The 18,220-nt window shown below is 39.5% G+C and overlaps 1 protein-coding gene across 2 annotated transcripts; it reads right to left on the bottom strand.

Moving 5' to 3' along the window:
• Nucleotides 1-1,048: 1,048 nt before the first annotated feature.
• Nucleotides 1,049-17,883, bottom strand: LOC124873053 (la-related protein 4). Of its 2 annotated transcripts, XM_047373530.1 has the most exons (17): nucleotides 17,350-17,883; nucleotides 14,856-14,964; nucleotides 14,438-14,596; nucleotides 13,302-13,377; nucleotides 12,451-12,587; nucleotides 12,261-12,364; nucleotides 12,059-12,169; nucleotides 11,921-11,974; nucleotides 11,624-11,833; nucleotides 9,888-9,991; nucleotides 8,164-8,205; nucleotides 5,951-6,190; nucleotides 5,642-5,696; nucleotides 5,394-5,546; nucleotides 5,171-5,310; nucleotides 4,846-5,065; nucleotides 1,049-3,592 (listed from the first exon to the last, which is right to left on the bottom strand). In XM_047373530.1, exons 1-17 carry the CDS (start codon nucleotides 17,464-17,466, stop codon nucleotides 3,206-3,208), a joined length of 2,418 nt encoding a protein of 805 aa, XP_047229486.1. In that variant the 5' UTR covers nucleotides 17,467-17,883; the 3' UTR covers nucleotides 1,049-3,205. The 2 variants fall into 2 exon arrangements, with proteins under 2 accessions (XP_047229486.1, XP_047229493.1); XM_047373537.1 differs by lacking the exon at nucleotides 8,164-8,205.
• Between the last annotated feature and the right edge of the window lie 337 nt (nucleotides 17,884-18,220).

The following is an 18,220-nucleotide window of genomic DNA, read 5'->3' as shown; positions in this document are numbered from 1 at the left end:
GTTCACTTATGCATTAGGCTGGCTGTGCATTAACCAATTAGTTAATCACATTATTGCATCATTTTTTCAATTTAATCTGTGTTCAAATTGTGCAAAAACACATTTGCTTCAATACATTGATTAAAAAGTTGATAGCAAGATATACATATAAAAACAAGTACTTTGAAAACAATATTGGGCTTACCTTTTCGAAATCCTTTTTCATTAAATAAAAATCCAGATTTTTAATAATTTTAACACCTTGTAGAAGTTAAAATGTTGATTGGAAAAAAAAAACAAAGCAAAAACCCTTAGACTGAAAAAATAAAAAAATTGAAAAATGTATCTTTTCAATCCAAACAACATAGTTCAGTTTTATTTTGATCATTTTAAGATTTTTTGCCAATTGAAATGTTGATTGCAAAAAATAAATCTTTAGCAAGTAGATTTAAAACATGACATTTTACAAAAGCCTCCAACATGAAAGAAAATCAACTTGAAAATTGTTTGATCATGTGAAGATCTTGATGCAAATTCAAATATTGTCTGCAAAGGTAACTCCACACAAATACCTGTAAAACAATTTTAATGTGTTTCTTTAAAAACAAAAAGTAAACAAATTGACCATAGAGAAATAAATCCCCTTGAATTTCACATTTCATCTGCTGTTATGGATTCCTTATTTCTGTTTTGCGGTTCCTTTTTAATGGTTAAAAAAAATAAATAAATTCAAGCTGCTGATCATTGTAGATACAGAAACAAAAACAAAAAAAACCCGTAACGATATTGAAAATATAAAAACAACTTAATTAAATCGCCATCGTTTCTCAAAGCAGATAAGAAAAATTAACACACTTTACAAAGAGCCTTTGCAGATAGGAACTTACTACACTAAAACAGGCAAACTTCTCAACTGAGAATTCAAAGAATTAGAATTAAATCTTGCTTAAAAAAAAAAAAAAAAAATCAAAACGCAGAAAATAATCAACTAAAAGCAAACCCAACCGTGCTTCGTGTGGGCAAGGAGTACAACACCTGAGCACAAACTTCAAACAAGTGAGACTGGAAAGCCAAATCAAAATAATTTATTTTTGGTGACATTTCATACAGTTCTAAGATTGTGTCTCAAACACTTGGTTGATCGATTACTACATTTCCTGTTGCCACCCCAACCCAAATTAAACAAAACAACAACCCAAACAATATTGCAGACGGGGGAAAGCAATTCCTGTAGATATTTGCAAGCCTGTCAACATCAACCATATGTTTTTTAAATTATTTCACATTACTCATGAGTATGGTTCTTTTTTTTTTTTTTTTAAACAAGTTAGTGCATTTCTTTAATTATACTAAATCACTAGCTGCTCATACTCAATGGGAAAAAAATGAAAACAGCCCCAGTGATTGGATACTTGTTTACTGCATTATCTAACCCAAAGCAAAGGCATCAAGTATGTTTCTTTCAGCTGACATCTCGATCAGTATACCAAATGTCATATGCGTGATTTTATTTTTGACAATGCCATTTCACACAACTTTGGGGAAACCAGCCAACCAAGATTGGGAGAAAAGCGTTGTGCATTAAAATTAAAATAAATAAATTCAAAAAAACAATACAGTGAGTCAAACTTCATATTCTAAGTCAACCTGTTTTTCAAAAAAAAAAAAAAAAAAAAAAAAAAAAACTAGAAACAAACCTGCAAACTCACCCTAAAGCACAAAAACAATCCGATAGGTACCTGTCTGTCAAAAGCCTCTCTTCAAATTTAGTACTAGAAATAATTACATTCTCCAACACACGTTTCTAGTGAAGGGTTATGACAATATATCATAAGCAACTACACCTCTACAGCTTCTCAAAAGTCCAGTTTCACCGAGCCAAAAAGTTCCCCAAGCTAAATTATTTAGCATATCTCATCAATAAAAATCAAAACATAATCCTAGAACTATGATCGCAGGGAGCTGGCACATAGCATGGAAATAAAAATGTTCTTATTTTCCACAACTTGGCTACCAGATATTGTGTAGCTATCATCCTTAACTAACAGCACTCATCAGCCTCTTTTTTTTTTTTTTTTTAAACTTTGTCACTATTAGGAACAATTCACAGATATAAGCTTAACCTGAATATCCTGGGATAATATAGAAAAGCCAAACCTGAAGACCAGGCACACTAAACAGTCAAATCTTACCACCAACATAGAGATTTCTCTTAGGAAAACATCCCCTCACAATCAAAACAAACATGTAAACAGGGAACCTGACCGATTATCAATGAGTTCTGAATTCACTGCAGTGGATAGACCCAAAATGGTTCTGATAAACAGAAAGAAAAAAAAAAAAAAAAAAAAAAAAAAAAAAAAATGAAAAACTTTGGACCAGGCTTTGCAGGTTCACCATGGCAAACAGGCCAGCGGGTGCCCCCAACTTGCATTTCGGCTTCAAACAGAATCACACAGGCCGTGGTGCACGCGAACAGTTTCTGAATCCGATCATAAATCAGAATCAAAACACCACCGTTCAACACATTTTCATTAATATACATTAGAAGACCACAGCGTTCGTTTTCTGGACAATGATTCTGAATCTCTGCTGTAAAAATCAAGTTCTCCATTTCATAACGCCAGTTAAACGGTAGCACTTCAATCATTTTGCTCAACAATCAATGCATATGTAGACATCAGTCGACCCATCAGTCATACTTGCAAACCTAAGCACACAAGGAAAAAACAAAAACTGATGTCTCATTGCAAGTTAGTGATTTCTCTGTATATGTACATGACATATATGCATGTTGTTTTTGTCTTAGTGCATATTGTTCTAGCAGACCAACATATATTTTTCAAAATAAAAAATTAGGTAGAGGACCATTTACAAGGCCCAATATCCCACCTTCCCCAAGCAGAGCATAAGCACGGCCTCCAGATAAATCGCACTTAAATTCTGTTAAGCATAACGCTGGAGGCCAAAACAGTGAGTTGTATTCCTTTTTGAACCACTGGAAGTTCATCGGGTGTCACTTTGCCCTCAAGTCCTGGAAGTTATTCATTTTAAAAGCTTTACTTTGGACAGTCTCCAGGGGGAAAGGTGGCTACCATAAAGTTGTTGCTTTTATTTTATTTATATAGTTTTACATATATATATATATATATATATATATATATATATATATATATCTCCATGTATATATATATTCATACATATTTTTTCTATTCGTATCAAGTATTTACTTCGGCGATACTGGTGGTATGTTCTGCTCTTTGCCAGTGTGCCTGTAGCCTCCCTGAGGGGAGCCTCGTCGAGCCGGGGGCAGACGTCGTTGGTCCCGGAACTTGAACCCCCCTGGGCCTCTCGGACCGTTGCTGCGATAGTAACCTTGAGAGTCACGTTCGCGTGGCGGTCGGCTCTCCTTGCATTCCCATCCTCCCTCCCTGTCGTGGACTCTCTCCTGCTTGTCTCCGGGGCTGGAGCCCAGCTCCTCTGCCTTGTTCACACGCAGCTCATGTAACGGCTGGCCAGACGCCGTGCCGTTGGGAGCCTGGGCAGGGGCCGCAGGGGGAGGGTCCTTGGGTGGCCGTTGGCACACTTCAGCATAGCTGAGTTTACGGGGTTCCTAGAGAAAGGTAGATTTAAAAAACATCAAATGTGAAAGATCTGTGAGACTTAAAATAATCCATCTAGTGCTTTCAAAAGTAGTTATGCTACTACTTTGTTTATACAACAAAAAAATTCAATGCATTTTGCAGGAATTTTATATACAACACCAACACAAAGTAGAGTATAATTGAGTAGGAGAAATATTAATGCAGGTTTTTTTTCAAACCCAACAAATGTCACACTGTGCATCTTAGTAATTTATTTTATATTGGTTTTGCTTTGGTAATTTAATTATGTTATTTCAATCTCAATTACAGTATTTTGTGTGTTGGAAAGTGATTGAGTACAAGAAATATTACAACTACTGCTAATAACATTATAATACCTAGGGCAATATAATATTTGTGCTCACGAGTAGGCTTTACCTGAGAGGTAATGTGACTAATTTTTTGAAAAAAAAAAAAAAAACGTTTTCCTGCATTTAGCAAAACAGTTTGAGACACAGTATACTTCAAGCATTGAGTATGCCAACAGAATAAATGCTTGACGCAATTTGGCAACATTTCTAAAACAATCTACCCTTTTCCTTGCAATTCAAAATCACATGTTGGTCCATCACCTAAAATCCCAATGAAGCACACTGAGGTAGGGCTGAAAAAAAAAAATAATAATCCGATCAATTATTGTAATAATCATCAACTAATTCAGTAATCGAATCATGGTTAACTGGAGTATACAGTGTAAAACATTCCATTTGCTGAAAGAACAACCCACCCAGAGCAGTAATTAAGTCAAAAATGTACAAAACGTATATAAATTTCACATTTAAGATGAAAAAACGTCTTTGTAAATATGCCAACACAGAACTCCTCAAGTGGCAGTTTTAGCCTCACCAGGTTCAAATTCTGTAAAGAAATCTGTTAAGCACATTTGCTATCCAGTTGTTAATTGAAAACAATCAACAAATGAATCAATTAGCAAAACAACCCTTAGTTGCAACCCTACATTAAGGCGTGTGGTTGTAATGTGAAAAAGTTCGAGAGGTATGGATATTTTTGCAAGGCACTGTATACCATTTAATTGGTCAAACCGTCAGTTCTCATAGTCTTGGTACTCTTTGGGATGGATGTTCTGAACTTATGGCAGGAAAGAGTAGAAAAAGCAAAAGGAGGGAAAAATTTAGATAAAGAGAGAGTGAGTTACCTTACTTCCCTCTATGTGCAAAACGTCTCATCAGGAAGAAAATCCCATTGAGAAAATTGTATCTACCTGTGCTGGGGGGGTAATAGCGGCTGTAGAAGGGGCAGGTGTGCTGGGGGTCCCCGGTGTGGAAGCAGCAGAGGGCTGAGGTTGTGAGCTAGATGTGGGCTGTGAGGAGGAGGAGGAGGAGGAGGAAGAGGAGTTCACAGTAGTTTGAACTGGTGTACGCTGAGTTGCTTTGGACGCTGGGGGTTCAGCCCGCTCGACTCTCTTCTCCTGATGAGTTATACTGTCAGAACAAACATTTTAGGCATTAGACACACTCACAGAAGCATTTGAGTCTCAACAGACAATGTCCCAAAGTAAAAACTGAAACATTGTTAGAGCATCATACCGGGAAGCCAGAGATCCAAGTGGTTGAGAAATGGATTTTGGGGCTGTCAGGGCAGGACTTGAGACAGCCACAGCCTCCTCTGGGGCTTGGGTTTGACCTGATCCTGGACTCACAGTAGCTTCTTTATTGGTTTGCTCCGTCTTTAAGATGTGAAGAGTCACACACATTACAAAACCCTGAAACCCCAAGCAGTTTCAGTGATGCTGAATCAAACAACTCTTACCTTGTACAAACCACGTACAACATCGGACATTCGGTTTTCTAGCACGGGCTCCCCCTGCGTGCTGACCACGCAGCCAGGAAGAGGCGGGAAGTTGGTGGCAGCCAAGTCAAACTTGGGTGGAGAAATCTTCACCTCAGCTAATGGGACAGGCCTCTGTAGATTAAAATAAAGAATATAAAGACAAATAATGAGATCATGATTCAAGCTCTAAGCACACAACAAAAGCTCTGCGGCAACGAGACACTTACCGTGTTCCGCTCATCTTCTCGCCGCCTTCGTGTTCCTCTGTAGGTTGTGCTCCGTCTGAAAAGCACATAAATAACCTGTTAGTGATTTGCATCAGTATCTTTATCCGCTTACATTGCATCAAATGCTGCCATTCATTCATTGCCCGGTCCTCTTTGTTCTAAAACACACGTCTCAAAAGCTAGCGGTACACAATAAATACCACTACATAAATAGTTTTCTAACTTAATGACAGAGATCTGTTAAAACAAAACACAACCACTTTTTAAGTGATACAGAAATGAGGTTCAATAAAGGCAGTCTAAGATTACCTTCCACGACCAGCCATGCCACCGTCATCACTAGGATCCAAAGATGAAGAAGATGAGGAGAGCTGCGAGAAGGTTGAAGTGATATCAGCGGTTGTCTGGTTGGAGTTTGTGGTGGTGGGGGCACCGGCGCCGACAACAGGAGGTTGTGGGCTGCGCAGCCCAGTCAGACTCTCCAGTGGAACCGGTGTTATTGAGGCTGCGGTCACCTCGTTTGTCCTGACTTGGGGCTTTATGTGGTTTCTGTTGAAGTAAAAATTAAAATAAAGTGTAGTTAAAATGATACTGATGTATACTGGCAGCCAGACATTTCAAATGAACACATGGTATTAGGTTATTTAAACTTTCTAGCTCATTTACTGGACACATTTCTGAAAGAAATAAGGAAATACAAAGTTAAAGAAAACTAATTTCAGGGCAGTGTTCTGCAGATTTAATAGTGGACGGATGCTTGCACCCAAAAATCCACTAGATCGAGCGGTGGACCAAAAATATCAAGTGGAAAACATGGGAGCAGGTCCGTAAAGCAGGTAAAGCTCCCATATTGGTGGGAGTTAAGTTTCGTCTTAGCCTAAAAATGCACTGCTGCATATTTAATATTTGTATTACTCCTTGCTAGTTTTGTTTTACTTACCGTTTTATATCATCATATTATGATGTGTAAGCCCTATAAACAGATGAACTAATATTAATAACGGAGTCAGAGGGGAGCCTAAGTATTGTATAGTTTTTTTGTGAATGAAAACAGCTGTTTTGGACCATGAGATGTTTCACCGTAACATTATGACCTGCACAAAATGAGTTCACCATGGCTGTCACCTCATCCCTTCGGATGACTGCTGGTAAATAGCAGAATACTGACAGCGTCCACGGCTGAAATAAACATGAGTGCCGGCATCTCAACTCATTTACAGCATCCTCACTGCCTTTTTTTCCGTTCCTTAGAGAGACGTATACCCGCTGGTTCTTTCTAGGTATTGATATGGGAGCTTTGCTCCATCTGCTGATCTACTTACATATTTTCCAGTCTTCTGAAACAATTTCTCAATTTGCAAACATCAGAAAACACAAATACAATGGCTAAGACATGTGAAGCCACAGCAGTCCCATTTGAACCTAAGTGGTAGCAGTGCCAGTTCAGATTTGAGGTGAGTTATGACTCAAGTCTTTTTTAAAACAAAAATAGGAACTGGGTTCCTTTTGTTGGGTCTTCTCTGTATGACGGGTTTTAGTTTTTAGGAGGACCAAACTGTAACCAATACCACACACTGAACACACCATCCCACAATAGTACAAGGTGGTGGTTGCATCATGCTGTGGAGATGCAATGTGTAGGGTGAAAAACACCCTACACATTGAGTGCACTTTACATTACATACAGAAAATAGCAACATGCGAATGATGTCAATGGAAACAATGGATCCACAAACAAAAACATAACAGTTTAGCTGCAGCAGCCACACAGCATGCTGCATCCTCAGACACAATGTGGACAAGCAGATGGTTTATCTGGGCTACATGTGTGACTATGATTAGCTGAAGGAGTGAAGACTGCAACCAATCATAAACCTTTCAAGTCAAGCCGACATAACTTGAGTAAAACAAAGCTAAAATTGAAGTATTTGTCAAGACGCTTCATATTTTGATCTTATAATGATTCAACCCTCAGATCTCATAATCTGAACGCTCATCGGGATGGGAGTGAAGCGCCTGACTTTGGAAAGAAAGAACAGAAGAGGGAAGAATAAAGGAGGAAGAAAAGAAGACCAAAACCATCGAACTTCATCCCATGTTATCCCTCTATGCGCATCATGATCTCATCATCAGGTCGAACTTATTTATCAGGTTCTCTGGACTGTATCGCCTCTACTGTCGTCTCTTTTGCTACAGCACAAAACATTCGGTCAATGATGACAGCAGCAATAACAAGTAAAACAGATGGTTAGTTGTAATGAAGTTAAACATGTACTGTGATGTGTGCAGGTACATCATTGCAAAGAAGATGTGTTTGGTGCTAATAACTCTGGCAGTAATTTCATTCATTTGAATGGCACCAAGCATCATCAAAGCAACGACAGGATTAATAACAGCCAAAATAAAAATATACGATTGTCAGAGGGTGTGGTCCTGTTATGGGTTTAGTCATTTGGCTGCAGCAGTATGGTAAGACATGAGTGCAGCGATGAAGCTTATCATACAATATGATATAGTGGTACCTGAAGGCATTTATTACATTCTTTCTTGAATACAGAGGAACACTGTGAGGACAGTAAGAAAGACGGGAGTGAACAGCAGTTCCCTGCAGGATTACATTTTTTTCAGACAACACTGCATTGCAGATGATCTGGGGCCTCGTGTACTAAGCGTACTTACGCACAAAAACCTTGCGGCGCAATGTTTTACGCACAGCTGAGCATGTACAAATATTAACGTTATGTGAAAGTTTGCGGAAATCGACAAATTTTTTTCAATCGACAATAATAAACTACAGAGAACTAAAACTCCCCTAAATCCACTGAAATATGACTACATTCATCAAACCTGATGTCTTTTCACGAGTTTGAGCTTTTAATGTTTAAACCCCGAGCGATTAAACTGAATCACATTTAGCCTCATACAATAACATAACACACTTCAGAAAATGATGGAAACAACCTCATTCAGATATAAACTGTGAAACTTCCTTTGTTTTTGTCACCTGTAGATGGAAATGTTCAGCAGTCTGTGCGCTGAGGAGCATTAAATGCATCTGAATCATCTAAGGGACACTTTCATTCTCACTGAGAAGAAGACAGAGTCGAATCAGCAGATTCATTCCTAACAAGTCAGGTTTGATGATTCATCAGGTGAACAAGCTGGAGATAATCACATGTCCATAAATAGCTGCGTAAAGTTGTGTGTTATTGTGGAACGATGGCAGCTTTGGAGGACATCACCAATTTTCAGGGATCATACGGACCTGCTGGTACATGATGATGCATGGCTTATTAGCTGGTTTAGATTACCTAGGACAATTATTTTGATGCTCTGCATGCTGGCCTCAGTGTTACAGAGGGAAACCAGGAGTACCAAGCGTCGCTGGTACCAGTTCTCACTACACTGCAGTCCTTTAAACCAGAGCTTTTTAGAGTGAACTGACTGACAGGTCGGGTATTTAACAGTCATACCTGAGACGGGCCATGACAGCCATATGGGTCGGCCTCATCCATATGTTGCTCAGATATATAAAGTTCCCCTAAACTGTGGCTCTCAGTTGCAGTGAGGAGCTGATTTCTGAATGTAATCAGACCTATGGACTGCGCTCAAACTGCTTTAAGGGCCCCATGTGGAGGTCAATATGCTGAATGAAAATACTTTCTATTCATTGGTTCATATGTGAAACCTATTTGTGACACACAAATGTGTCTCACTAATGCAATGCCACGTTGGACTCCTCAGCTCATGATTCCTTTCTACTGTAAAAATAATTATAATTATTCTAATAATAATAGTTCAAGCCGTTTTAATTTGAGTCAGGTTTTAGTCGCTAATGGATTCTGTTACTGCCACAGCACCGTTGCCATGGTTATGTGGACACTGGGTGGGTGTTTTGCGGTTATTTGTTCTACTTTGCATATGAATTTAGGGGCGGGGACCGGGCGGTCCAGGCGCCACGTGCAACTGCACACAATTCACTGCAAATTGGGATGTATGAAGCCACGTGTGCAGTGGCATGTCTACGCAGTTTCAGAATTTCTCCCTACTGCAAATTTTTAGTATGAAAGCAGCGCACTCTTTCGTACACGAGGCCCCGGATGTTCAGTTTAACTTTACATGCAAACAACTAAAACAAGCGTGGTAAACGCTACACTCCAATTAGACCATGTTTATGAAAACAGCAGGCTGAGATTTAAGGTCATAGCTTTAAAAACACAGCAAAAACAACAATAACCCTGCTTACCGGTTTCTGTTGAATGGGCGAGTTAGGTTAAGAGTGGACGAGCCAGCTTTGTAGTGACCCGCAGATCCAAACCCATTCACAAAGCTGCTGTTAGGAAACGGTGCCTGCACAGGAAGAAGAAAATGCAGCTTTTACTAATCTTGTTTCATGTAGAAACTTGTTCAACTATTTACTCTGCAGCAGTCCAGAAATATAAGAGGGAAATCATGAAGTTTTCTATATATAAGCTGAGAACAAAATTAGTGCTTCATATTAAAATCACAATCAATTTCTGCAATACAGCAACCACATAGGACTGCTTGGATGCATATATATGCTAGACTATTGTATCTTAAGTGTTCAAGCCCTGCATACTAATAATATATTTGGCCAGGGCAAAGGCGATTCAATGCCCTTGAATCTTAAAGATCACACCCAGAAAAGAAAGGATGGGGATAACATGGACTGACTGCATCTCCAATTGAGATCAGATCGATCACAAAATCTATAAAATAAATCTAGATTGAATTATCTTACACTAAATGCATAGTCTTTAAAGCGGGGGAGGGCAACTCCAAGGCCGGTGTTCTGCAACTTTGTCTCTGAATTAAATAATATGGTTCACAGGAGAACTTGACTGCATACTGAAGAGGTAATTCAGCCATTCAATTCAGGTGGGTTTGGGGGTGGGATGAAACAAGGAAAACAAATCTAGAAACTCAAGCGTTCAACTCTTAAATCAACTTCCATACTTTTTTCCAAACTGAGTAGGAACTCAGAGCAATATCTTCTGTATTTTAAAGTCAATTTCCTTTCTTTTATTTGCGCTGAATGTTGATGAAGGAACAGGCTCCACGGTGGCACAGCACTGTTGCTTTGCAGCCAGAAGGTCCTGGGTTCGACTCCCGTCCCGGTCTTTCTGCATGGAGTTTGCATGTTCTCCCCGTGCACGTGTGGGGTTCTCACCGTGTACTCCGGCTTCCTCCCACAGTCCAAAAACATGACTGTTAGGTTAATTGGTTTCTCTAAATTGCCCTTAGGTGTGACTGAGTGTGTGCGTGGTTGATTGTCCTGTTATGGACTGGTGACCTGTCCAGGGTGTACCCCGCCTCTCGCCCATAGACTGCTCCCCTGTAACCCACTATAGAATAAGTGGTATAGAAAATGAATGTTGATGAAGGATATCAAGAATGGAGAAGTTTGGTTTTGATCAAATTCAACATGCAAACTTAATGTCATTACCACTTGCCAGAAATATCAATTAGATTAGTAATCAAGAGCACAGACCTATGTAACAATTAAAAAAGTGAGCGAAATGACAAATTCAAACTAACAGTTGCTCATTACAGGGCACCTAGGCAGCATATTACAAGCTTGATGTTTCCAACTGTAGCTCCTAAATGAAGCTCCTATATAAAAAATACAAGTTATACTTTTCATGGAGTTATACGTTTTATGTCCACACGATTCTTCTTTTACACCAACTATATGTTAAAATTGCAGTTTTAAGTTTGAGTGCATGCACAAAAACTAATGTGATTTTTATATATAAAAACAGCAAAATAATGATCATCCAGGAAACATTTCAGCTTCTAGCTGCCATTGTAAAAGCAGAACCAGCCGAAATAAAGGAAGCAATTTGTCACCTAAATTGGTCAGGACACAAAGAGTGGCATAATATGAATAAAGAAAATACAGTTTGTCTGGGAATCAGTCCAACTTCATGTAGACCATCTAGAGTCCAACTTGGTTCTTACCAGAGGAGTTTCAAAATAGGGTGTGGGTGAAGGTGTCCAGGTGGGAGGTACAATGCCATAGACCGGGTACTGCTGCTGGGGGTAGACGTGCTGCATGTAAAGTGGAGAGCTGTACTGGGACTGGTTCTGGGACTGCTGAGCGTACAAGCTGCTGTCCATGCTACGGTAACCATTCTTTGCAAAAAATGTGTTGATGGCCTTTATCCTTGCCTATTACGAAAAAAAGAAAAACAAGAAATGCCTAAAGGTTTCTCAGCGAGGTCATTACAAACCAACAAACATTTCAGTTTTACTTACCATTATGGGTTTTCCCTGAAAGGTTTTGACTTCTTCCCTCAAGTACTGGTATGCCTGGAAGAGCAATTTAAGAGTCATATCAGGCCTTTTTTCAATATTCAGCAGCGGAGGAAAAAAACAAAGTTTGACCAGATTTACCTGCTGAGCATCTGTGTCCGATTGGAATGTGATGTACCAGTTGCTGTTGTGCGCAAACTCAACACTTATCACCTTTGGACAGTTGTCATTTTTAAACAATGACTGAACTTCCTGTGGAAATAAGACAAAGGGTCAACTTTAAAATCGACCGCTTCCAGAAATGTCTCAAAACTTTATAAATATGTGCACGACATAGCTGTACCTCTACAGGTGTGGTTTCAGGGACCTCCCTCAGGATGATGATGCATCGTTTGTAGTTAGGTCGTACTTTTTCGCCTTTCTCATCCACTTGTACCATTGGAGAAGCTGAAAGGATGATTTAAATATAAATAAAGACACTGTTTATTTTATTACCAAGTTTTATAAGGCATTATTCCCATCCTTTCACTTACATCTCAACACATCCAGGATGAGATCCATGTCAGTGGTGAGGACCTTTATGCCCTCCATGCTGGCTATAGTCCAAATAGGGACAAACTGGTCGCTGTCCATCTGAGACATGAGGTATAAATCCTTGGAGAGGTTTTCTCTGAGAAACAAAATGAGAAATTCATGCAGATTAGGCTCATCTTAATTTGTGACAGACTAAAAGGCATGAGACCATTACCAGTATCAAGGTTGTTGTTGACTAACCTTCCTACGCTTTACATTTCTTGCAATGAGATGCCAGAGGAAGTTTGAGAGGGACTAGAGTTACTGGAGTTGTGTGTAAAACAGCGTTACCATTCCCCTACTTGTTGCTCCACACATTATACTTACTTTCAAGAAAATCGAATTTCTTTGGAATATTGGCAGCCATGACAGAAAGTCATGGTGTGGAAATTAAAGGAACGTCACCTGTTACTTTTAGTAAGGTAGCACGGCTTTGAAACTGCAGCTGATACCCAAGCAACCTAAAATATTTGCTTGTTATACTTGTGTTACTCTATGAAGAGCGCAACAGCAAACATGTATAATAATGTGTACAAAGGGCACTAATAGCACAATAAAAACTAATACCAGGTTTAGCAGGCATTTATTCTGGATTTTTTCAATATAACCAATGCATCAAAAAATATTAGTCAACAGCCATATGTTACATTATTTTAGCAGCAGTAGGAATAAATAAGTTATTGGTTGTAAATAAAAGCAAATATACTTTATTATCTTTTTACTCAAGGTTGTCATACTGTGAGATTCTGATATGGACCCACGTCTCCATGTTATTGTTTAACTCGTACATCTAACTGTGTCTGGCTCTTACCTTGAGAAATAAAACTCCAGCTCTTTCTTCAGAGACTCTCGTAAATTCTCAGAGACCTGTTCTTCTGTTTTAGAATCTAAAGACGGACAAAATCAAAATGTCAAAATTAGCAGAAGAAAAATAGTTTGTACATCAAACTAACGTCATCCACCTCTAATCCCTATATTTTACTGCAACCTTGTCCCCATTAAAAGGCAGCTCTGACATTGCACAGCTAGTTTCTTAAAAAACTGCACCGTCAGTGGACCCTTGTGCAGTTTGACAGTGCTTCAAACAAACCACAACCTGTAATTTGATCACAGTGGATTGAGGAAACGGGTTGCAAGAACAGCATCATTCATACAAAAGACAAAGAAACACATGAATGCATTACAGGAACAAAATAACAATTAAAAACAAACTAATTACATTCATATATTCTGCTGATTTTGGTAAAATGCTGCTCTGTTAACTAGCAGATCTTGCACCAAGCCAACAGAAACCCACTAATTTCCTTAGACTTGTAACTTTCACACAGACGCGTATCAAATCATTCCAAAGCAGTTTCTACTCTGCTTGAATGTGAGCAGAAGCACAATATCAGTGTCTGTAATCCAGTCTGGTCAATGGTTGTTTCTTGCCCCTACATTTTAATTTGAAACGTCCACATTATCTCTCTCATTCATGCCTTCATCCCTCTCCAGTAGATCTGAACAACTTTTCAGCCAAACAAAACAAAGAGTGTCACCAGCAAGAACAGCTAACAGGAACAACAATTTCACAAGATAGCGCCTCAAAACTGATCTACAACACGGTGCAAATCCCTTCACAGGCAAACAAAATAACTTTCAGAGGCAATAAAAGTTTATAATGGGTTAAGAAAAATCCATCTGATAAGCCTTTCTGGATATAAACAAGTTCAAGTCCTAAAGCAAATGCAAACTTGTCACAATTAATAAATTTTCCTCTCTCCTTTCCATGTTTGGCCATAACAGCGAAACAGATTTAACTAAGTTTACAGTATAAAAACAACATCAACATCTAATATTTTATTTTCCCTAAAAGCTTTTTCTAAAATACATGAAACAGAGGAATCTCTTTAGCTGCAGCCACCGTTACAGTTTGGGGAAGACTGCATGTGAGGTGACAGGACTGACCAGAGCTTCCAGTCGTGGAATCGGCGGGGGAAAAGCCCAGCTCTTGAGGGTCCATCCCATTTATTGCTATCTCAGCTGTTGCCGTGGAGCTGCTGTCACCTGAGGTGGAAAATCCCACAGTGTACTGCTTACAACCAGCTGAGGAATGCTCTGAATAACCTGTTCACAACATAAAAAAAAGTCTGATTCAGAAACAGAGCCAACAGTTTGTGAATTCTCTTTTTTTTTTTAAATGCTCCAATCTCATTACTGTCTGCCTTTTTTAAGGTAATATATAAATAGGCTGTGTAAGAAATCTTTTAAAAATACCCATAATATCCTTGTTTGAAAACTGCTAGCATGAAAGAGCTGTCATGTCCAACACCATCTAATCTGATAGACATTTCACTCAGCTTATATTAATGTATTGAACACTTACTGATGTCTGAGGGAGGCCAATGAGGACTGGTAACAGCCTCGCTGGGGGCCACGGGGATCTCCTGCCACACCTTGGCATTTGGGTTCAAACCAGCACCCTTTGAGGTGACCTTCAAAACACAAACCACATGATCAGGTGAGCTTCAACTCAACAAGAATAAAGGCAGTCTGATGTTTGGGCTCTGGTTATATTGAGCATTTCAAAACATATACAGGGATTATTAGGAATGAGGAATCTATGCTGTAATAAAGCGATCAGTTTCAGAAGTTATCAATCAGATGTGTATTAAATGCCAATTTCCTGTTGTTTTACAGATCTCTACGCTAGTAATACATTTGTAATACTTCTTGCTTAATGATGCATAAAATGTTTGAAAAGGTGAAGGAAGGCAAGGTGGTCAAGTCATTAAAAAACTAAAAACAATGTGTTTTCATTCAAAACAGCAAATTATGGTCAGAAGAAAATTAAAATGAAATGCTGCTGTTGAGATTAAATACTGAATTAAGTTTTTGTTTCCAGAAGTTAGGCTGCTCATTATCTGGTGTCTTTGCTCACTAGGAACTCAAAGCACTGTGACATTAACACTCTTTAGCTACTTTGTTTATTCCAAGTCGCATTGTTATTGCAACATTCATCAAAATTATTGCACACCAAAGGCTTTTCTAACATTGTGCAGCCCTAATACTAAGACAGTCTATGCATATTGTTGGCTTGCATTAACACAAATGGGTGCATGTGGAAAACAATAGAAATGTATGTGTTGCTTTACTTTTTCAAAAACTATTTTACATGAGTCTGATGCATGAGCTCTTAAATAGACACACAAGAAATGTTTTATTAAGTACTGTGACAGCTGGCAGTATGTGACATGTAAACAGCAAAATAAGCAAAAAACTAAAAGGCAAAAACCTGTTGTATGGAAATACTCTGCTATGGAGATGATAAGGGCCATGTTATGTCATTTCTACCTAGACACCGATTTCTTTAATCATCACTGTTTAACCACAAAGCCCAACATGGTGATTAAAAATTACTTCAGAACACTAGCTTAAATGTCTTTTTAATGCAACATCCAGGGATATGCGAGACGGGAGAGAACATCATCTTCAATTCTTATAAGAAAAATCTGTGCCTTGGAGGGGAAAAAATACCCAACAAAGAAAAAACAACCTAAAACCAAAATAATGAGCATTTGAAATTTTCTTCTTTAAAAATATTAATCAGCAAGCAGAGTGTATTATAGTATGACTAAGGCTGAAACCCATTTCAACCCCTTTCCCCTCTTGAGCTCTCAAACCCACTTTTCTAAGGGGTAGGGCAACCCAACTGTTTCAATAATGTCAGGTTGCCCTATTTTGCCATTATCGTTTACTAACAGTCCAGGCACTTTTTCTGGCTCGCTCTGAGAGGAGCAGCTTGCTGCTACCCATTTCTTCAAGACACTCCTGTGTCTGCAGCAGTCAAGAACGAACAAGCCCCAACGATCGGCCTTTTGTCACTCAAACAGGGAAGGGCATTTATGAGCCGTGCAATTTGACACATGGTCACAATGCATGCTTCTGTGTCACAGGCCGTGGACAACCAAGAGGTATCAGCTGAGTGCGCAGCTCAGCACAGGCCAGGTATTTACAACGCATGTCACTGCACTAGCTAGGCTAGCTAGCACCGCGATTAGCTGATATTACAGCAAATGAACGTCTGTTATTCGGTCAACAATTGAAGCACTAGTCACAAATTAGTTGAATAGGTACTCTTGTCCCTTAAACAGCGCCAGTGTCATTTTATGGTTGCGTCAAAACTTAACTAACAAGCTAATGATTACTCAGCAAACTAATGGATGTAGCGGCTTCGCTCGAGTCAGCCAACCGCAATGGAGCCCCTTGCTAACGAACAGTGCGCACATTTACATAAACTGGCTGCAAACAGACGTTTATCCCGCAGCGTCTCAGTCTGCTGTCCCAATAAAGACTTGTGAAAAGCTGCTGTAGCAAAGTGTTAAAGAGAAAACTAGGAAAAACAATTTAAGCTTAAAGTTGCCGACTTAACGTTACTTTGTTGGGTTAATTTTAGCTGACAAATGTGACTCGTGCGCTAACAGGTCTCTGATGTTATGCCAGAAAAAAACCAACCAAAAGCACAATATCCTTTTACTTTCCACTTTAAAAGTGAAAAATCGACGGGTGTTTTTAACGTCTTTTGAAAATATCTGCAGTTTTTTTGTATTTTATTGAAGTACAGTTTATGCTGAGAGCAAAGTTTATGGATTTTACAAGGGTGGCATAAAAAGCCCCCCGCTGTGTAGACATGAGCAGAAGATAAAATGGGAGACATCCGTTTTCCTAATCAGAACCGTTTAAAACTGATCCGCCTTTCACTTTTGATCACTCAATCAAAATTTACTTCCCATGCCAGGGATGCTTTTTTGCAGCACCACATCGGGTGAGCAGAAATCGCTTAGCTAGCTAGCGGAGAAGCTCAAGAAGGCCTCACTCACCATGCCGCCTGACCCTCCCTCGCTCCCCAGCGGAGCCTCGTCCTTCCCACCGCTTATCGGTCCGGGATCAGCCTCCTCCTGCAGCAGCGGTGGCTCTCCGCTCCGGTCTGAACTCATCAGCCGCTCCTGACTCACTTCCACCCCGTCGCGTTCTCCAGGCCCCCCGCCAGCCGCCACCACCTCGTCCCAAACAACGGCTGTGTTTTTCAGTCAGTCGCGCTCGTCTCCCGGTCAACTGGATGGGCCAGCAGCACACTCCAGCTAGCAAGCTAGCGCGCTATGAATCAACGAAGCGGGCTAACGACAGCTAGCTCAATGAATTAGGCTCGCACGCTTGTATAGGAAGAGTAGAAGCGACGCCAAACCATGACTCCTTTTATACCACGGTCTGCGCTGGAAGTTTATCAATCGTTAAACCACACGGCAGTTTAGCAAGACGCATTCCTTATCGGGCGAGCGGAGCGGACACCGGGGACATGAACCTTTCCTCAGCGCAGGCACACACTCCGCCAACGTCCCAACTGCCACCGCGAGTTCTCATTGACCTTTGCAGAAACCGTTTCCTCTTCCGCTTCCTGTAGTGTTTTTTTTTTTTTTTTTTACTGTAGTTTTATTTTTCTTTAGCATAAAAATAACTGAACACATATACTTTCCAGTCCAGCCTAAAGCAAAGAAGGTTCATTTTAGGGTCCCAAATTAAACCTTTACTTGCAATGATTTTTGGCGTAAAATACATTTGATCACTTTTTTAACCGAGGATTGTAATAAAATCAGTTTTAGAATAAGTCTGCAAACTCAGAAAATGTTAACAAGGGGTGTGAATGCTTTCAGAATGCACTATAAATTGTTAATAAACTGATATAGAAGCTGA

The sequence above is a fragment of the Girardinichthys multiradiatus genome, chromosome 1, assembly GCF_021462225.1.
Source record: "Girardinichthys multiradiatus isolate DD_20200921_A chromosome 1, DD_fGirMul_XY1, whole genome shotgun sequence".
Lineage (NCBI taxonomy): Eukaryota > Metazoa > Chordata > Actinopteri > Cyprinodontiformes > Goodeidae > Girardinichthys > Girardinichthys multiradiatus.
This window is presented reverse-complemented; position numbering and strand designations above follow the sequence as displayed.